Genomic DNA, 15,747 nt, shown 5'->3' on the forward strand with positions numbered 1-15,747 from the left:
CGAAGGCAGAGGCTTTAACCCCCTGAGCCACCCAGGCGCCCATAGAAATATATTTTTGTAAAGATTTTTTTAAAAATTATTTTTGAGAGAGAGAGGGAGAGCAAGTGGAGGGAGGCGCAGACAGAGAGAGACAAGCCGACTGTGCTGAAGGCCAGCCAGAGATCATGAGGAGAGCCGAAATTAAGATCTGGAGGCTTGACGAAATGAGCCGCCCAGGCGCCCCTGTGTTCTAGATTTGTTAAGTGAAAACAAATGTGGAAAATAACTAGTTCGGTTCTGAGTTTTTAAAAGGAGTTACAGGCAGATTTCAAAAATGTAAAGATAAACCCCAAAATTAATACTGCTAAATTCTAAGTCATAGGCTTACAGATAATTTTTATATTAATGCCTTTCAGTATTTTCCAAGTTGCTTTAAAAAAAAAAATTCCAGGGGCGCCCGGGTGGCTCAGCGGGTTAAAAGCCTCTGCCTTCGGCTCAGATCATGATCCCAGGGTCCTGGGATCAAGCCCCACATCGGGCTGTCTGCTCCGTGGGGATCCTGCTTCCTCCTCTCTCTCTGCCTGCCTCTATGCCTAGTTGTGATCTCTCTCTGTCAAATAAATAAAATATTTTAAAAAAAATTCCAGGATGTTTGTTATCTCTGTTCATATTTACCGGATAAACTGTTGTTATTTACCGGATAAACTGTGAATAGTGATAAAGCTTTTAAAAAAAGTTTAGATCAAGATAGCTCTTGGTTTTAAAAATAAACTTGGATAGTTATTTCTAAAACTGTTAAGATCAAGTTGTAAAGCCGCTGGTTGTTTTAAGTTCCTTTCCTGCCAAGTTGGAACAAACCGGATTGTTTTGTTAGTTCTGCACCGGGTGTGGTGGGAACGTGGTGGGAGCAGCGGCGCCAAAACCGACTTGGTCCCGAGCTGCGCATCTGGCTGGAAAGCCGCTTAAAATATGCACCAAAGAGGGGCGCCTGGGTGACTCAGTGGGTTAAGCCTCTGCCTTCAGCTCCGGTCATGATCCCGGGGTCCTGGGATCGAGCCCCCGCTTCGGGCTCTCTGCTCAGCAGGGAGCCTGCTTCCCTTCCTGCCTCTCTGCCTACTTGTGATCTCTGTCTGTCCAATAAATAAATAAAATCTTAAAAAAATATATGCACCAAGGAAAGACAACCAAAGGGACGCCCCGGGACCTGCCGCACCTGCCGGGGGGCGGAGAGCCCGCGCGGGCGGGGGGAGTGGGCGCGAGGCGGGGGGCGGGGGCGTCCGGCCAATGATCTCGGGGCGGGGGGCGGGCGTCCGGCCAATGATCTCGGGGCGGCCGGAGCGCTCGCGTGACGTCCTGGGATCCCGGCAAGTTCCCCCGCCAGGCGCGCGGGGTTTTGGGTCCGCAGCGGGACACTCTGTCTAGGCGCTGGGCTGCCGGGGAGGCTCGGCGGGCAGCGCAGTCGGCGACCCGGGGCGCGGTGCCGGGCCGTGCCCCCCACCACCATGGAGCGGGCGGCGGAGCTGCTCTTCTACGTGAACGGCCGCAAGGTGAGCGCTCCGGAGCCGTTTCTGGGCTGGGGGCGGCTTTGCCCCCGCGCGCACCTCCGGCCCCACCCGGCGGGTGCGGCCGTGCTTTCCCGACCGCCCCGGAGCTCGGGGGCCACTCGCCGGGGTTCCTTTTCCTTCTGCTTCCGAGACGCCCCGACTGACCCCCGACCCCACCCGCCCCGCAAACAGGAGGAGAAATGGCTTTTCTTCCTCCTCGGGGTCAGCGCTGCCCACCTTCCCCTCAAACCCGCGGGTAACGGAACGTCCGCATGGACGCGGAGCGAGCGGCAGCCCGGGCTCGGCGCTCCGGTGCGACTGGAGCAGAGGGCGGGTCACACCCGAACGACGGACGCGCTCGAACGGCCCGATCGCTTCTCGGATGAGGCGGTTGTGACTCCGTCACAGCAAGTTCCTGGCGGAGCTGGAGCCAGAAGCGGGTTCTGGGGTCTTGAAGGTCCTCCCGCCGTCCGCGGTGACGCGGCGTCTGTGCTCTCGGAAACCCGGCTGGGTCTGCAGAGCCTGGGCGAGAGGTCCCGGCGTGCTCGACCCTGCGGGGCAGCAAAGCCCCTGGGCAGCCCTGAAAACACCCCTCTCCCCCGACGGGGCCGTGAACCCCGTTCACTCAACGCTGTCCCAGTAGATTGGCTCTACTTTGCAAGAGGGAAACTGAGGCAGGAACGTAAAAGGGCTTCCTTAAAAGATGACCAAGCGAGGGCCGCGCTACCGGCCTTTCCACAGTGCCAGCCCCTTCAGAGCCAAGGGGGATCCCTGCGCCTGGGTCCAGGGTAGCCAAACCCACTTTCCCAACCGGCCTGAGGGACACACCAAGAGACTGAAGTCAGGCATCAGGACCTCTCACTGGAAGCCTCTTCTAAGGGCCTGATCCTATTTTTATACTGTGGTTTTGTAGTGTTTTTCTTAAAAGAAGACCCCTCCCCAAATTATACAAGTTCTAGTCCCATAAAACCTTCCTCTGACCCTGTTGCCTGAGTTCCACCCTAGATAACATGAGCTTGTTATTTCTGATCTGTAATGGGGCTCTTGGGATCCCCTCAGAGGACTACTCAGAGCGTAAAAATTGGCAGTGGGATGCAGGGTTCGCATTACATCTTTCTTTGCATGACTGAAGGGCAGAGCAGACAAAACTCTGCCCTTTTTACAAGCAAGGATTCAGTTCCAGCTCTCTTACTGGGATGCTCTAAACTTTTAGAGCCCCAGGTCCTCTTTTAAAAGGGGATACTACTACTGAGATAGGAGTGACAATGTGTGTTTAATCTGTTTGTTAAGGGTCTGCTGGAGAAGGAGGGTTCCGGCGTTCTCAGGGGAGGCAACAGAACACAGAAATGACAAAGTCCCTGCTTGCACGGAGTTTACAGTGTGCTAGGGAGGCAGGCGACAAGCACATAAGAAAGTGGAAAGGTGGTAAGTGCTAGGACAGAACCTAGAGCAAAGGGAAGGGACAGAGAGTGAACAGGAGCTGGTATTTTAAGTGGGATGGATGTTTAGGTCTCTCCGAAAGAGTGACATTTGAGCAGTGACAGGTGTGAAGGGAGGAGGGAACATCCGGGAGACGTATCCCAGAGGAAGGGAATGGCGCTGCAGAGACCGTCGGGCATGGGGATTTTTATTTTTTTATTTTATTTTTTATTTTTTTTTATTTACAACATAACAGTGTTCATTGTTTTGGCATCACACCCAGTGCTCCATGCAATACGTGCCCTCCCTATTACCCACCACCTGGTTCCTCAACCTCCCACCCCCCTGCCCCTTCAAAACCCTCAGGTTGTTTTTCAGAATCCATAGTCTCTCATGGTTCATCTCCCCTTCCAGTTTCCCTCAACTCCCTCTCCTCTCCATCTCCCCATGTCCTCCGTGTTCTTTGTTATGCTCCACAAATAAGTGAGACCATATGATACTTGACTCTCTCTGCTTGACTAATTTCGCTCAGCATAATCTCTTCCAGTCCCGTCCATGTTGCTACAAAAGTTGGGTATTCATCCATGGGGATTTCTGCATGCTAAGGGATAGCAAGGAGGGCGGTGGGGTTGGGGATGTGGCCAGGAGCCAGATTACTGGGGATCTGTGGGTGATGGTGAGGGTTCTGGGTGAACGAGGAAACTGGTTTTTGAGTCTAGCTTCTTCCTCATCCTCCCTTCCCTGCCCCCAAACAAACTCTAGTGGGATTTTTAACATAATTGCAACAACAGTTCGTGCTCTATTGATTTTTAAAAATAGATAAGCTGGTTCTTATCTAGGGGCTCATTTTTATCTATGGGTCAAATGTCCTGTGATCATTTGGAAAGTACACTCTGAAGATACGGAGTAAATTTTTCTTTTAAAAGTAACCATGCTGCTCCTTCCCTTTCCTCCTCCTCCCTTCCAAATTGTTAGGGGTGTGTGTCATTCCTGGCAAGCAATCCTGATCACCCCGTAGATAGAATAAAGTTTCTGGTTCAGAGGATGAGGAAATGTTCAGAAAAGTGAGAGAGAGAAATCACCAGCAAAGAGGGGTCTAAGGTCAAACACGACCTCTGGGATTAAAAACTTGCCTCCGAGGCCCTCTTAGTTGAATTTGAGTTCTTTTGGTGTTGAGTTGTATTAAGTTCTTTATATATTTTGGATATCGATCCCTTATCAGATACACCATTTACAAATATCTTCTCTCATTCACTCGGTGGCCTTTCTGTTTTGTTGATGGTTTCCTTTGTATACAAAAGCTTTTTTTTTTTTTTAATTTTGGTGTAGTCTCAGTAGTTTATTTTTGCTTTTATTTTCCTTACTTGAGGAGACACACCTAGAAAAATGCTGCTGAGACAGCGGTCCAAGAGATTACTGCCTATGTTTTCTTCTAGGAGTTTTATGGTTCCAGGTTTTGCATTTAGGTCTTTTATCTGTTTTGAATTTATGTTTGTGTACGGTGTAACAAGTGGTCCAGCTTCCCCAACCCCATTTGATGAAAAGACTGTCTTTTCCCCATTGTGTGTTCTTGCCCACTTTCTCCTGGCTCCACGGATCATCTAAGCATGAGCTTACTTCTGGGCTCTCTATTCTGTTCTGCTGATCTGTGCGCCTGTTCAGTGCCCGTACCTGATATTTTTATTGCTCTACCTTTGTGAAATCTCTTGAAACCTAGGATTGTGATAACTCCAGATTTGTTTTTTCCTTCTCAAGATTGCTTTGGCTATTTTGAAATAAGTCATATAGAGAAAGACAAATGCCATGTGGAATCTTAAAAAAAAAAGAAAAAAGAAAAAAGCAACAGAAACAGAATCATAAAGTAGAGAACAAACTGGGGGTTGCCAGAGGGGAAGGGGTTGGAGGGACTGGCAAAATGGGTGAAGAAAATTAAATATAAATTTACAGTTAATAAGTAAGTTACAGAGATGAAAAGTACGGCGTAGGCAATATGGTCAGTAATATTGTAATAACGTTATATGGGGACAGATGGTGACCACACTTATTTGGCGAGCCCTGAGCAATGTACAGAATTGTATAGAAGCCGGTTAGGAGACTCTAGGTTATATGATTAGCCTCCAATCTGTGCTTTTTTGCAAAATCCCCTCAGATCGCCAAAAGTCGTCATCACGCAGGGCCTGAGCTATCGAGAGGGAAGGCCACTGCACAGAGATTTCTGAATTTTTACGTGCTCCACAAGGGACCCCCAGAACGTGTGACTTACTTAGCCTAGAGTTTGAGGGGAGAAGCAGCCATAAATAAGTCATACCCAAGACGCAACTCTTTAACACAACTCAGGAACTAAAGCACGTTATTCGACAGGGCAGCGAGGCAGAGAGATTGAAGGTGTGAACTTTTGGAACTAGTTAGTCATGGGTTTGAACCCTGTGCGCTCTGCTCTGCCACGTGGCCGCTCTGTGGCCTCAGGCAAGTTGCTTCATAGCTCTGAGCCTCAGCTTTCGCCTCTGCAAAATGGGGCTAATAACAGTCACATCTCTCATGGAACTGAGGTAAAGATTAAATTCCACAGAGAGTGGTTAGCAAGGTACTTGGCACACAGCAAGTCGTCAGTATATAGAGGTGGACATGAGTACTTGCACCAGAACATAATCTGCTTCGTGTGCGGAGCCGGACCTGCCTGGGAGTGCCAGGGGGACTACAAAGCAGTCGTTGCTCAACCAAACATAAGGTCTTGAGATCAGTATAGGAATCTGGAAAGAGCTGTCCGTTAGTGAGTCTTTCTTTGGGTCCCTGGTCTGCAGAGGTGAGAGAGGACATTTCTGGAATGGTTATAATGACTCAGAGAAAAGTAGAAGGGAGTAGATGTGGCTTGGGCAGGGAAGAACCAACAATTAAAATGAATTTTAAAGCCACCAGAAGCTCAGGCAGAAGTGTCCTCACTGCCTGTCCCCTTGTAAGGACGCTGGTGGGTTATGACTCTTCCCCACTGGGTCCTACAAACACATCTCTTCTTCCTTCTCCTTGTACTTCTCAGCCTTGTCCTTTCACACATATCTCTTCCCCTTTCCTAGTTTCCATTCTTTCACCACTTTCTCAGCCCCCCTCATCTCCCTTTTCTTTCTGCCTTTGTCTTGGAGGTGGTGAAGATGCCTCAGGAATTAGTCACCAACCCGACACAGAGGAAAGTGATTTCTCAATCTTGTGCAGTATGAACTTGAAATCTCACAGAGGGCTGGTGAAGATACAGAAGGACAGACTCTGTCCTTACAACACTCAAGACTGTGCTGAGCCAGGAACATGTCATGACCCTGATCCAAGAACTGGCATCATCTCCCAAAACCGGAGTCAGTGATAGTAACTCTGTTCCTCATTCCCTTCCCACCCCCCAGCCACCAGCTTTGGCTTTGATCTCACTGTTTCACTCCAAGACCTGCCAGGACAGGGTACATGCCATATCCCTTCTCCCTCCCCCGCCTCCCAAACAGGCCATCCACCAAATCAAGAAAAATAAACACATTTCAAGCCAGTTGCACTTTGAACCAGACTCCAGTCTCTTGAGACATCTCTTAGAACAAACAAACAAGGCCTGCTTCTTCCGTTAATTCCTTCCAAAAACATACAAATATCCCTCAAGCTTAAATGCTCTTCTTTGTTATCTAAGCTACTCCAATCCTGTTTTGTCTTTAAAAGTGGGCTTCTGTAAAATTTGCCACCGTATGTATTAACTAGGTTTACTTTCAGCTGTGAATTGCACAGACTCAAAACTAACAGTGGTTCACACGAGACACAAATCATTTTTACTTGGTGCAGAAGCTTCATGATGTCATCTGAGACCCAGATTTCTTCTTTTTCCTCTCCTGTTGTTAATATAGTGCCTTCTGGTCTAAGATTTCGTCCCTTTCCCAGGCAGCAGGAACAAAGAAAGGGAGAGTGTGTGCTGAGATACACAACAAGAGTTTCTGCCATCATTCCTGGCACTTCTCTGTTTTTCTTTCTTTTCTTCTGTTCAGATGCCCCAAGACTGTGAGAAATCCTTCTTCTCTCCTCAGTGTTCTCATAGCAAATTGTATACACCATGAGCACTTATTAAAATCAGTTAACATTTATTATGTCGCTATGATGTATCCCCAGCACCTAGCTCAGTGTTTGACACAAAGAATAACAGAAGGTGGCGTCTTCCAGGATCAAGAGAGGCTTAGACACACGCAGGGAATTGTGATGTACAGTGCCGTCACTCAGTTCCAACGTGGGGGTGGTTTTTCCCCACACCGCCAAGCAATTCCCTGACCCCTGAATGTTTTACAATTCAATTCAGTTCTTACACTCTGTCCCCAGAGATAGCATCAGGTTCCGTTAAGGGCTCAGTCCCACAAGAATGCCCCTCTCTGCCCTCAAATGCCAATCACAAGTCCGGGCTGTTACCTATACTTCTCAGTGACTGACTACAAATCAGATCCCACAACCCCCTCCTTAGGTTTGATTAATTTGCTAGAGGGGCTCACAGAACTCAGGTAACCATTTACTCACTTGATTACTGGTTTGTTACAAAGGGTATTAAAGGCTATGAATCAACAGCCAGGTGATGGGAAGAGCCCAGAACAAAGGGGCTTCTGACGCCGTGGAATTGGGGTCTGGCACAGGTAGCATATGGATGTGTTCTGGTTCACCAACCGGGAAGCTCTAAGCCTATCCTTTTGGGCTTTTATGGGCTTTTATTTTACACAGACATGACTGATTAAATCATTGGCCATTGGCAACTGATTTAACTTGCACCCTGTCCCTCTCCCCTGTCTGGAGATCAGGGGACAGGACTGAAAGTTCCATGGTTAGTTTTTTCTGGCAACAAGCTCCCATTAAGTTAATTCCAAAAAGTACACCATTAACATAACACATGTCCCTTGATCACACTCAATACAGGAAATTCCAGGGATTTTAGGAGCTATGTGCCAGGAACAGTGACTGAAAACAAAATATGTATTCCTAATTATAAGTCACAATGTCACATGGAGTCCAAAGTTCTATGACAGATGTGTGGACATTGGCCATGGGAGCGCAGGGGAAGCTGGTTACCTGAGCAGAGGAAAGCTATATTCGATGGCAGCACCCCCACAGAAGAGAACACTTGAGCAGGGCTTTGAATGATGTCCAAAATTCTGCCAAGTAAAGAAGATAGGGAGGACTTTCTGAAGGAATCCTATATCCAAATGTAGTGAATGGTGAAAGTCCCGCTGGCCTATCCAGTGCTCCCACGTGACCAGTGTTCAAGACACATGGGTTGATGGCAGGAGAAGATGGGCAGTCTTTCAAAAAGGCCTTGGAGGTTCTGCCACGGAGTTTGAATTCCTTCTTGTATTCCAGGAACCTAGAATATAAATTTCCCAAAGACGCATTCAGTGTGCTCATTAAGGACGCACCTTTCCTTATTCTTTCTCCCAGAAATTCGGATTCCAGAAGGATGTCACTTAACAGGCATCCTGAATGATGTGGGAATTCCCAGCAGGGTGACTTGGCAGCCAGGAGGCAGGGTTGAGTTACAGCAGGTGCACATGACGCTCAGGCTTGGGCTTTAGAGAGGTCATTCCAGCAGTGGTATGAAGAGTGGTGGTGTGGGTACCGAGACCGGAGGCAGGAGACGCATTAGGCAGCTCTGATCATTGTTCCGGCAAGAGGGAGTACGTGTTGATCCTGAGGAGTGACAGGAGAAGTGAAGGTTGTTCAGAGAATCATTGTGGAAGTATGAGTGACAGGTCTTGGTGACACTGATTGTGGAGACTTGAAAGAAATAAAAAGTTGAAAGTAGCTCGAGTTTTTAAGCTGGGATGACTTAGCAGATGGTGAGGCTATTAAGCAAGTTAGTGAAAAGAAGGGAAAGAGTAAGTTTGGGAAATAAAGAGTTTCATTTGAGGGCCTATTAAATTGGGGATGCCTGGAGGGGCACTTCAAGGTTGGTTTTTTTTTTTTTTTGGCATTACAGTATGGGTACGCGTACCCCCCTGACACACACACGCAATCACACCTCTCACTATACTGCAGATTCCTCTAGGACACAGATCTGACCTTGGTCATTGGCATATGGTTCACTCTCCCTGGCATATGGCCACTTAGAACTGAGGGTGAGGAGACATTCATAGAGTAAGCATATGTCCCTCCTCACCTACTTCCCAGAAGTAACACGGAGTGTAACACGGTGAAGGATGAACGCTACTTCTGAGACTGTGAAGCAAACCATAGTTCTCTCTGTTCTGTGACTCTAAAAGAAATCCAAAGTTTTAATCAAAAAAGAGAAAACATGGGGCACCTGGGTGGCTCAGTGGGTTAAGCCTCTGTCTTCTGGGGGTCCTGGGATCGAGCTTTGCATCAGGCTCTCTGCTCAGTGGGGAGCCTGCTTCTCCCTCTCTCTCTGCCTACTTGTGATCTCTGTCTGGCAAATAAATAAATACAATCTTTTAAAAAAAAAAGAGAGAGAAAACATGATCACTTTGGAAAACATAACCACTCATGACATTTCAGTCATGCCTTCTGTGGGTTGCTGCCAGGCTGCCCATAAAAACTTGCTTCTTGAGTGTATCCTTTCTTGCATGTCTTTGTATTATTTGGCTTATAACTTTTCTCTTTCACTTCTTTGATCTGGCAGTCACCCACTACTCTTTCTTCTGTATGCTGTTCTGCTAATATCTTTTCAGTGACCTGCATCAGACTTTCTAGGAGAAGCTGGGCGGGAGTCCCTAGTGTTGCTACTGGTAGAAACAACCACGGCAGTAGAAAACAGTGATGATTCAGGACCAAGGACAGCAGCAAAAGGTGTTGGGGTTCAAGATTTTGACTTTACACTTAGGAGAGATGATTTGTATATAACACGTGTTCCATAAACATTAATCAATTTGAAGATATGAGTAGAAGATTTAATTAATGTGCATTGCCATCAAATTAGCATGAGCTTGCCAATGTAAATATCACACCGGCTCTCTCAACTTTATGTATATAACTCTCCTTTTCCTTTTGGTGCAGGTAATAGAAAAAAATGTTGATCCTGAAACAATGCTGTTACCATATCTGAGGAAGAAGCGTATCCTTTGCTTTGCTTTGAGTGTGTGCACGTGTGTGTATAGTGCTGATATCCTCATCAGGTGATATTTCAAATATCTTTTTAGAGGCACGGTGAGTCATATTCCCTACCATTATGGTTTTATGATCTTTTTAAAGCAAGTCCCACATTTCAGTTTTGTAGGCAGTGCGGTTGTGGCTGTCAGAAGAACCAAATTCTTTCTAATTTCTGTTTTGGCACTAAATACGTAGTATAAAATGGAGAAACTAGCCGTGGGAATTAAAGCAAATCTTAAAAAGGCTTAATTAAGCATCCTTTAGAATTAAGAGTCACAATATTGACATCCTATCTTCAAGAACTAATTATCATGCCCATTAGGAAAAAAGAGCACAGAAATATCCTAAAATGAAGCTAAAAGAACCATGGAGAAATTAAACCTGAAAATGTTACCTTAGGAAAGCTTTCTAGGGCTGCCTGGGTGGCTCAGTGGGTTAAAGCCTCTGCCTTCAACTCAGGTCACGATCCCAGGGTCCTGGGATTGAGCCTCGCATCGGGCTCTCTGCTCGGCAGGGAGCCTGCCTCCCTTTCTCTCTTTGCCTGCCTCTCTGCCTACTTGTGATCTCTGTCAAATAAATAAACAAAATATAAAAAAAAGAAAAGCTTTCTAAATAAAATCATGTAAGGATTGGATTCTTAGCCTGCAATGCATGAACTCCAGTGGGCTTCCTTATGTCTATAGACGCCCACTAAATTTTATGCAGAATTACGTGAAAATGGGAATTTGTACATTTTTATTCCTTCTAGAGAGAGAGAGACTCCCCAAAGAGTACACAACTCAAAAAACATCAATAACAATTGTTCTGGAAGTCATTCAAGATCTTTGGACAGAAAAACAATGAACACTTATTTCCTGGTTATCCATGGTACTAATGTGTAATATTTAAGATTTGGTTCACTTGTGAGTTACAGAAAATCCCAAAGAGCAGTAAATAAAATAGAAGTTAAAAGTTTCTTCCTTTCTCATTGTGTTAGTTTCAATTCTCTTAGAAGCAGACATCAAAACTGGGATTAAATGTGCAAGGCTTGTATTAGGAAAACACCTGAGTATAAGGAAACAGGGAGCTAAAGAAGGCACAGGGAAACATTAGACCACAACGCAAGTGCTACCTGTAAAGAAGAGTTGGCGAGGAGGCTGAGTGGGAGGGTCTAGGGCTGCTGGGCAGTCTAGGGCACCTATGTCAAAGCCATTGAGGGGTGGCTGACAAGGACTCCCCTGTCTCTCCATAGCACTGAGCCTTTGGTGGGAAGCAACCCATGGGAGTCATGGTTGTCATGGGAGTCATTGAAACCCATGGGAGTCATGGAGTCAATGAAAACTGGGGTGAAAGAAAACAAAATGCAGCAGCTGGGTCATTTGGTCATTTACCCTCCATGTTGAGGGAGGTCTATGAAACACGTTCTCATGGCTGTTGCGCTCACATAAAGGAATCCCAGAGGTAGGTGGAGGTAGGTCCCAGCCTCATTAGGGGGCCAAGCTCCTTGTGTCTTGCTGCCCCACCCTCCTCAGCATGCAGCTTTCTCCTCATGGTCAGAGACGACTAACTGAAGTGTAGCCATCATATCCGAACTCCAGAAAATAAGAAGCAATAAGGGATGAAGAAGGCAGCACCCCTCTCTTTTTGAGGACATTTTGTTCTAGAAGTCATACACAGCATTACGCTTACATCCCATTGGCCAGCATTGTCATTAACCCTGCCCAGCTGCAGAAGAGGCTGAGAAAATGTATTTTTTATTTTGGGCAACCACGTGTGTGGCTAAAAATGGGGTTTCTTTTACCAGAAGAAAATGAGAGAACAGATATGAATACAGAAGTAGCAGTTTCTGCCACTGGGAAGCAGAGAAATACAGTGAACATGGATAATAACACACAAATATTCCAAGAATGATATACAGATCAACATTTTACTTTGTATGTCATCAAAGATACAGATAAGGATATAGATAAATGTGAAATGTACTCATACTTTCAAATATTCAGGCCTTTATATGTACAGACTTTTTTTTTAGTTTGGCCCTGTTTTGGTAATATGATGTCCCATTGTTTTGAAAGGGAGGAGACTAACTATAATACACAAATGGAAATCAGGACTCTACAAGATTCTAAATAATAGCAGCTAAGACATCATTTGAACTTAACTATATGTTCAAGAGATTTTTATGATGTTGTCCCCGAAGGTCAGAGCTATTCTAGGAAGAGAATTTTGGAAAACACATTATCTTTAACCACGCTTTTTCCAGTTCGACTCACAGGAACTAAGTATGGCTGTGGAACAGGTGGCTGTGGTGCCTGCACAGTGATGATATCACGATACACCCCCACTACCAAGAGGATAAGGTACCTTGCAGCAAAGTCCAGACATGGTTGTATTTTTGAAGTCTTGAACTTTGTTTTATTCCTTCACCTGATGACTATGTAGGAGCACTTACTACGCAACAAGAACTGTGGTCGGCACCGGGGGTACAGTGATGCACAAGAGAGACGTGGCCCCCAGAATGTGAATGGGTTATGGGAAAAATGTACCGTCAACAAGGATAACATATGGCCAAAGAATCCCTTGTTGAAATTGGAAAGGCTCTCTGACTCCCTGTGCTGTCTGGGAAGGAAGGAAGGACTGCTTGCAGTGAAGAATAATGGCATCATCACACTTCTGTATTACTATTACAGCGTACTGACTGATGTCCCTGCTCCCACCCTTGCCCCCGCCATGATGATTCCATACATCAGTCAGAGAGATCACTTTCAGCATAAATCAGATCATCGCACTCTAAAAATCACCAGTGGTTTCCCATTACTTTTAACATCTTCTCTTTGTGTTTGAAATTTATCCTTCTTTAGGTTCGCCAAGTTTCTTGGATTTGTGGGTTGATGTCTTCTATCAGCTTTGGAAACTTCTCAAGCGATCATCTCTTCAGATATTTACTCTATTTCTTTCTCTCCCTTCCTCCCTTCCCCCTTCCTCCTCCCTCCCTCCCTCTCCCTCCTTCTCTTTTCCTTTTTTCTCTCCCTTCCTTTCACTTTCCTCTTCTCTCTCCCTACTTCTCTCTTTTGGACTTCAACCATGCATATCTTAAACCATTTCACATCATTCTGCAGAGCTCAGATGAGGGCTAAGGAGCTGAGCAGTGGTAAGATTTCGGAGATCTGCCTGTATTCCACAGCCATGTCACTTGCTTCCTGAACTCTGGGTGATCCCTCCCTGCTTTACAGCAGGCTGCCCATTTTCTGGTTCACCAAGAAGTTCTCTTGCTCTTCCATCTCACTTCCATGCTTTGGGAGATCTCTTACAGCCAGGCCTCACTGTCTTCAGCCTCTGGAGGGTGGCAACTGCCCTACACTCTGCGAAGCCTGGGTGCTTACAGTTTTTGTCGGTTCTTCTGCTTTCCCCCCAACTTCCTCAAATAAGAGTCCGTGTGCATGAAGCGCTTTTTTTGTTTTTGTTTTGTAGCACTCCTTCCCTACCCCTAGTTTTAGAGTATTACCCTCAGCACTCAGTGAAGTTTGGTGGGGAAGAGATTGGGGACAGTGTAGTCCATCTTTGTATTTTAATTTGTTGCATCAGCCCACGTTAAAAATATGTTGAAAATTGGAATGATTTCTCCTTACTCCTGTCTAAAGCAGATTCTGTTCCCTCCATCCATGTCAGAGATGGAGACAGCTATATCTCATCTATCTTACAAAGGGCTTGTACTTAATAGAGTTTAGGTCCTTTAAGTTTCTTTACATACCCAGCATCTGATGAGTTTTTAAAAAACTACAATTATATAGTTTATACAGCTTGTTTTGTTTTTAGAATGAGAGTGAAGGTCTCTTACAAGTTTCTAAATGAAGCCTTACAATTACCTAATTTGTGTGTCTCTCAACCAGGAATCCCACCATTTCTCCTGTATTCACTGTGCTCCAACCTCACTGGCCTTTCTGTTCCTAAACAGCCCAAGCCCATTCCTGCCTCAGGGCCTTTGCATGTGTTGTCCCTCTATCTGGAATGTTTGCTCCCAAACCTTCATGTCTGCCTCCTTGAAATCATTCAGGTTCCAGCAAAAATGTCACACAGTCAGCTCTCTTTGATCAACTTATAAATAGCAATGCCCACCTCACCTCTGCAACTCCTGCATCACTTTATTCATAGGACTTCTTACTCTCTCAGTTCATGTGTGTGTGTGCGGTCTACATATATATGTACTGTCTGTCTTCCCTTAACTAGGATATATACTCTACAAGGGCAGGAACTTCTATGTCTTATTGACCAATGAATCCTAGTGCCTCGAACTTTGCCTGGCACATAGTAGACACTCAATAAATATGTACATTTAATTATAAATGAATAATATTCTTCCAATCTTTCTTTTGTGTGTGTATATGTATGGATGCGGTACTGTTTAGAAACCTGTATATTTTGGTTCTAAAACCTGGACTTGAGCTGAGAACAGAAGGTATTTGCAATGCCTGAGGCCTCGTACAAAACCTGCCATATTGGAGGTGCTGGGGGAACGCTCAGGCCCGGTTCCCACTGGGTACAATTTACTTTGTGTTTTGCTTTTGCATTCTGAAGCCATCATGCCGCCAATGCCTGTCTGATGCCCATCTGCTCCCTGTACGGGGCTGCTGTCACCACAGTAGAAGGCATAGGAAGCACCAAGGCCAGGATTCATCCTGTTCAGGTAGGGCTGGGCTTCTCCCTCATAGGGTTTTTGTGCTTCAGAAAGTGCAGCAAGGCCCAGAGGTTAACGTGGTAGGACAGTCTGAGCCCTGCTCTTTGGTCACTGCCTATACAGGGAACCGAGCTCGAGGCCAGGAGTGACACCTGCCGGGTGTGTGTGTTTTACACCTGATTTCTTAGAAAGATGCTTCTGGAAGAATAGAGGCCTTTTTCTTTTGGAAGAAAACCCCAACATTGCTGTGTTTGGTTTTCATGTTCTAACTGGATGGGACCTATCCATCTTACGTCTTCCAAGTTCAAAGAAATGAGGGCCGTATGTATTGAGGATTACGATTTCATCCCCCCCCCCCCGCCCACAAAATGGAAAATAACCTGATTTTAAAGCTGGATGAAAATCTCAGCTCCCAAAAAGGTTTTTTAAATGTAGGTCTTGTTCAAAAGACAGATGATAGGAGTTTTAATAAATTTGGAGACTTTTCTCCTAAGGCAGCACCTTGTTGGAACTTCACCTCAAAGGAAAAGTCACCTCAGACTCCTGGCCCTTTAAATTATTTATATGTTGCCCGTAGAAAGTAGCTGTTGCTACTTGTTTTCGTCTAGGTTACTGAAGGTCACTTATGAGGAGACGACCGAAGAGGGGAAAGATGGGGGCAACATAGAGAATAACCACACTTCACGTTCCCTGGGCTTGAGGAATGTCAGGCCCTGTCTATGTCCTGTGAAACCCCATTACTTGGAGCAAATCCTGCGTGGACGCTCCTGTGAGAGGCGACAGTTCGCAGCTGTGAGGCCGCATTCCGTTTAGTGCTGCTGAGCTCCTGGGGTTGCAGTGGAGCCAGAAGACAGCTTCCAGCATGGGGCAGCGCCTTTGAAGTTAGACTCCGAAGAGAAAATGCTGGGAGGGAAAAGGTTTGGTGGAGAAAGAGGCAGTGCTTCCTTCTTGACCGTTTTGTGGATTAATGGCTGCGCTTGGCCAGCTCCTGTGTGCTGCAGTGATAGGGTAATCGTGGGCAGCTACAAGGCACTCGGGGGTTTGGCTTGG

General features: G+C 46.1%; 1 protein-coding gene across 1 annotated transcript in view; it reads left to right on the top strand.

The window, feature by feature from the left end:
• Window positions 1-1,297: 1,297 nt before the first annotated feature.
• The window catches only part of LOC123950738 (aldehyde oxidase), an 84,410-nt gene continuing 69,960 nt past the window's right edge, over window positions 1,298-15,747 (top strand). Inside the window, exons 1-4 of the mRNA XM_046019078.1 lie at window positions 1,298-1,526; window positions 9,951-10,008; window positions 12,286-12,382; window positions 14,598-14,706. Of these exons, the coding sequence (XP_045875034.1) occupies window positions 1,482-1,526; window positions 9,951-10,008; window positions 12,286-12,382; window positions 14,598-14,706 (309 nt within the window). The 5' untranslated portion in view covers window positions 1,298-1,481. The remainder of the gene's footprint in view (window positions 1,527-9,950; window positions 10,009-12,285; window positions 12,383-14,597; window positions 14,707-15,747) is intronic.

The sequence above is a fragment of the Meles meles genome, chromosome 9 (genome assembly GCF_922984935.1).
Source record: "Meles meles chromosome 9, mMelMel3.1 paternal haplotype, whole genome shotgun sequence".
NCBI classification, from domain to species: domain Eukaryota; kingdom Metazoa; phylum Chordata; class Mammalia; order Carnivora; family Mustelidae; genus Meles; species Meles meles.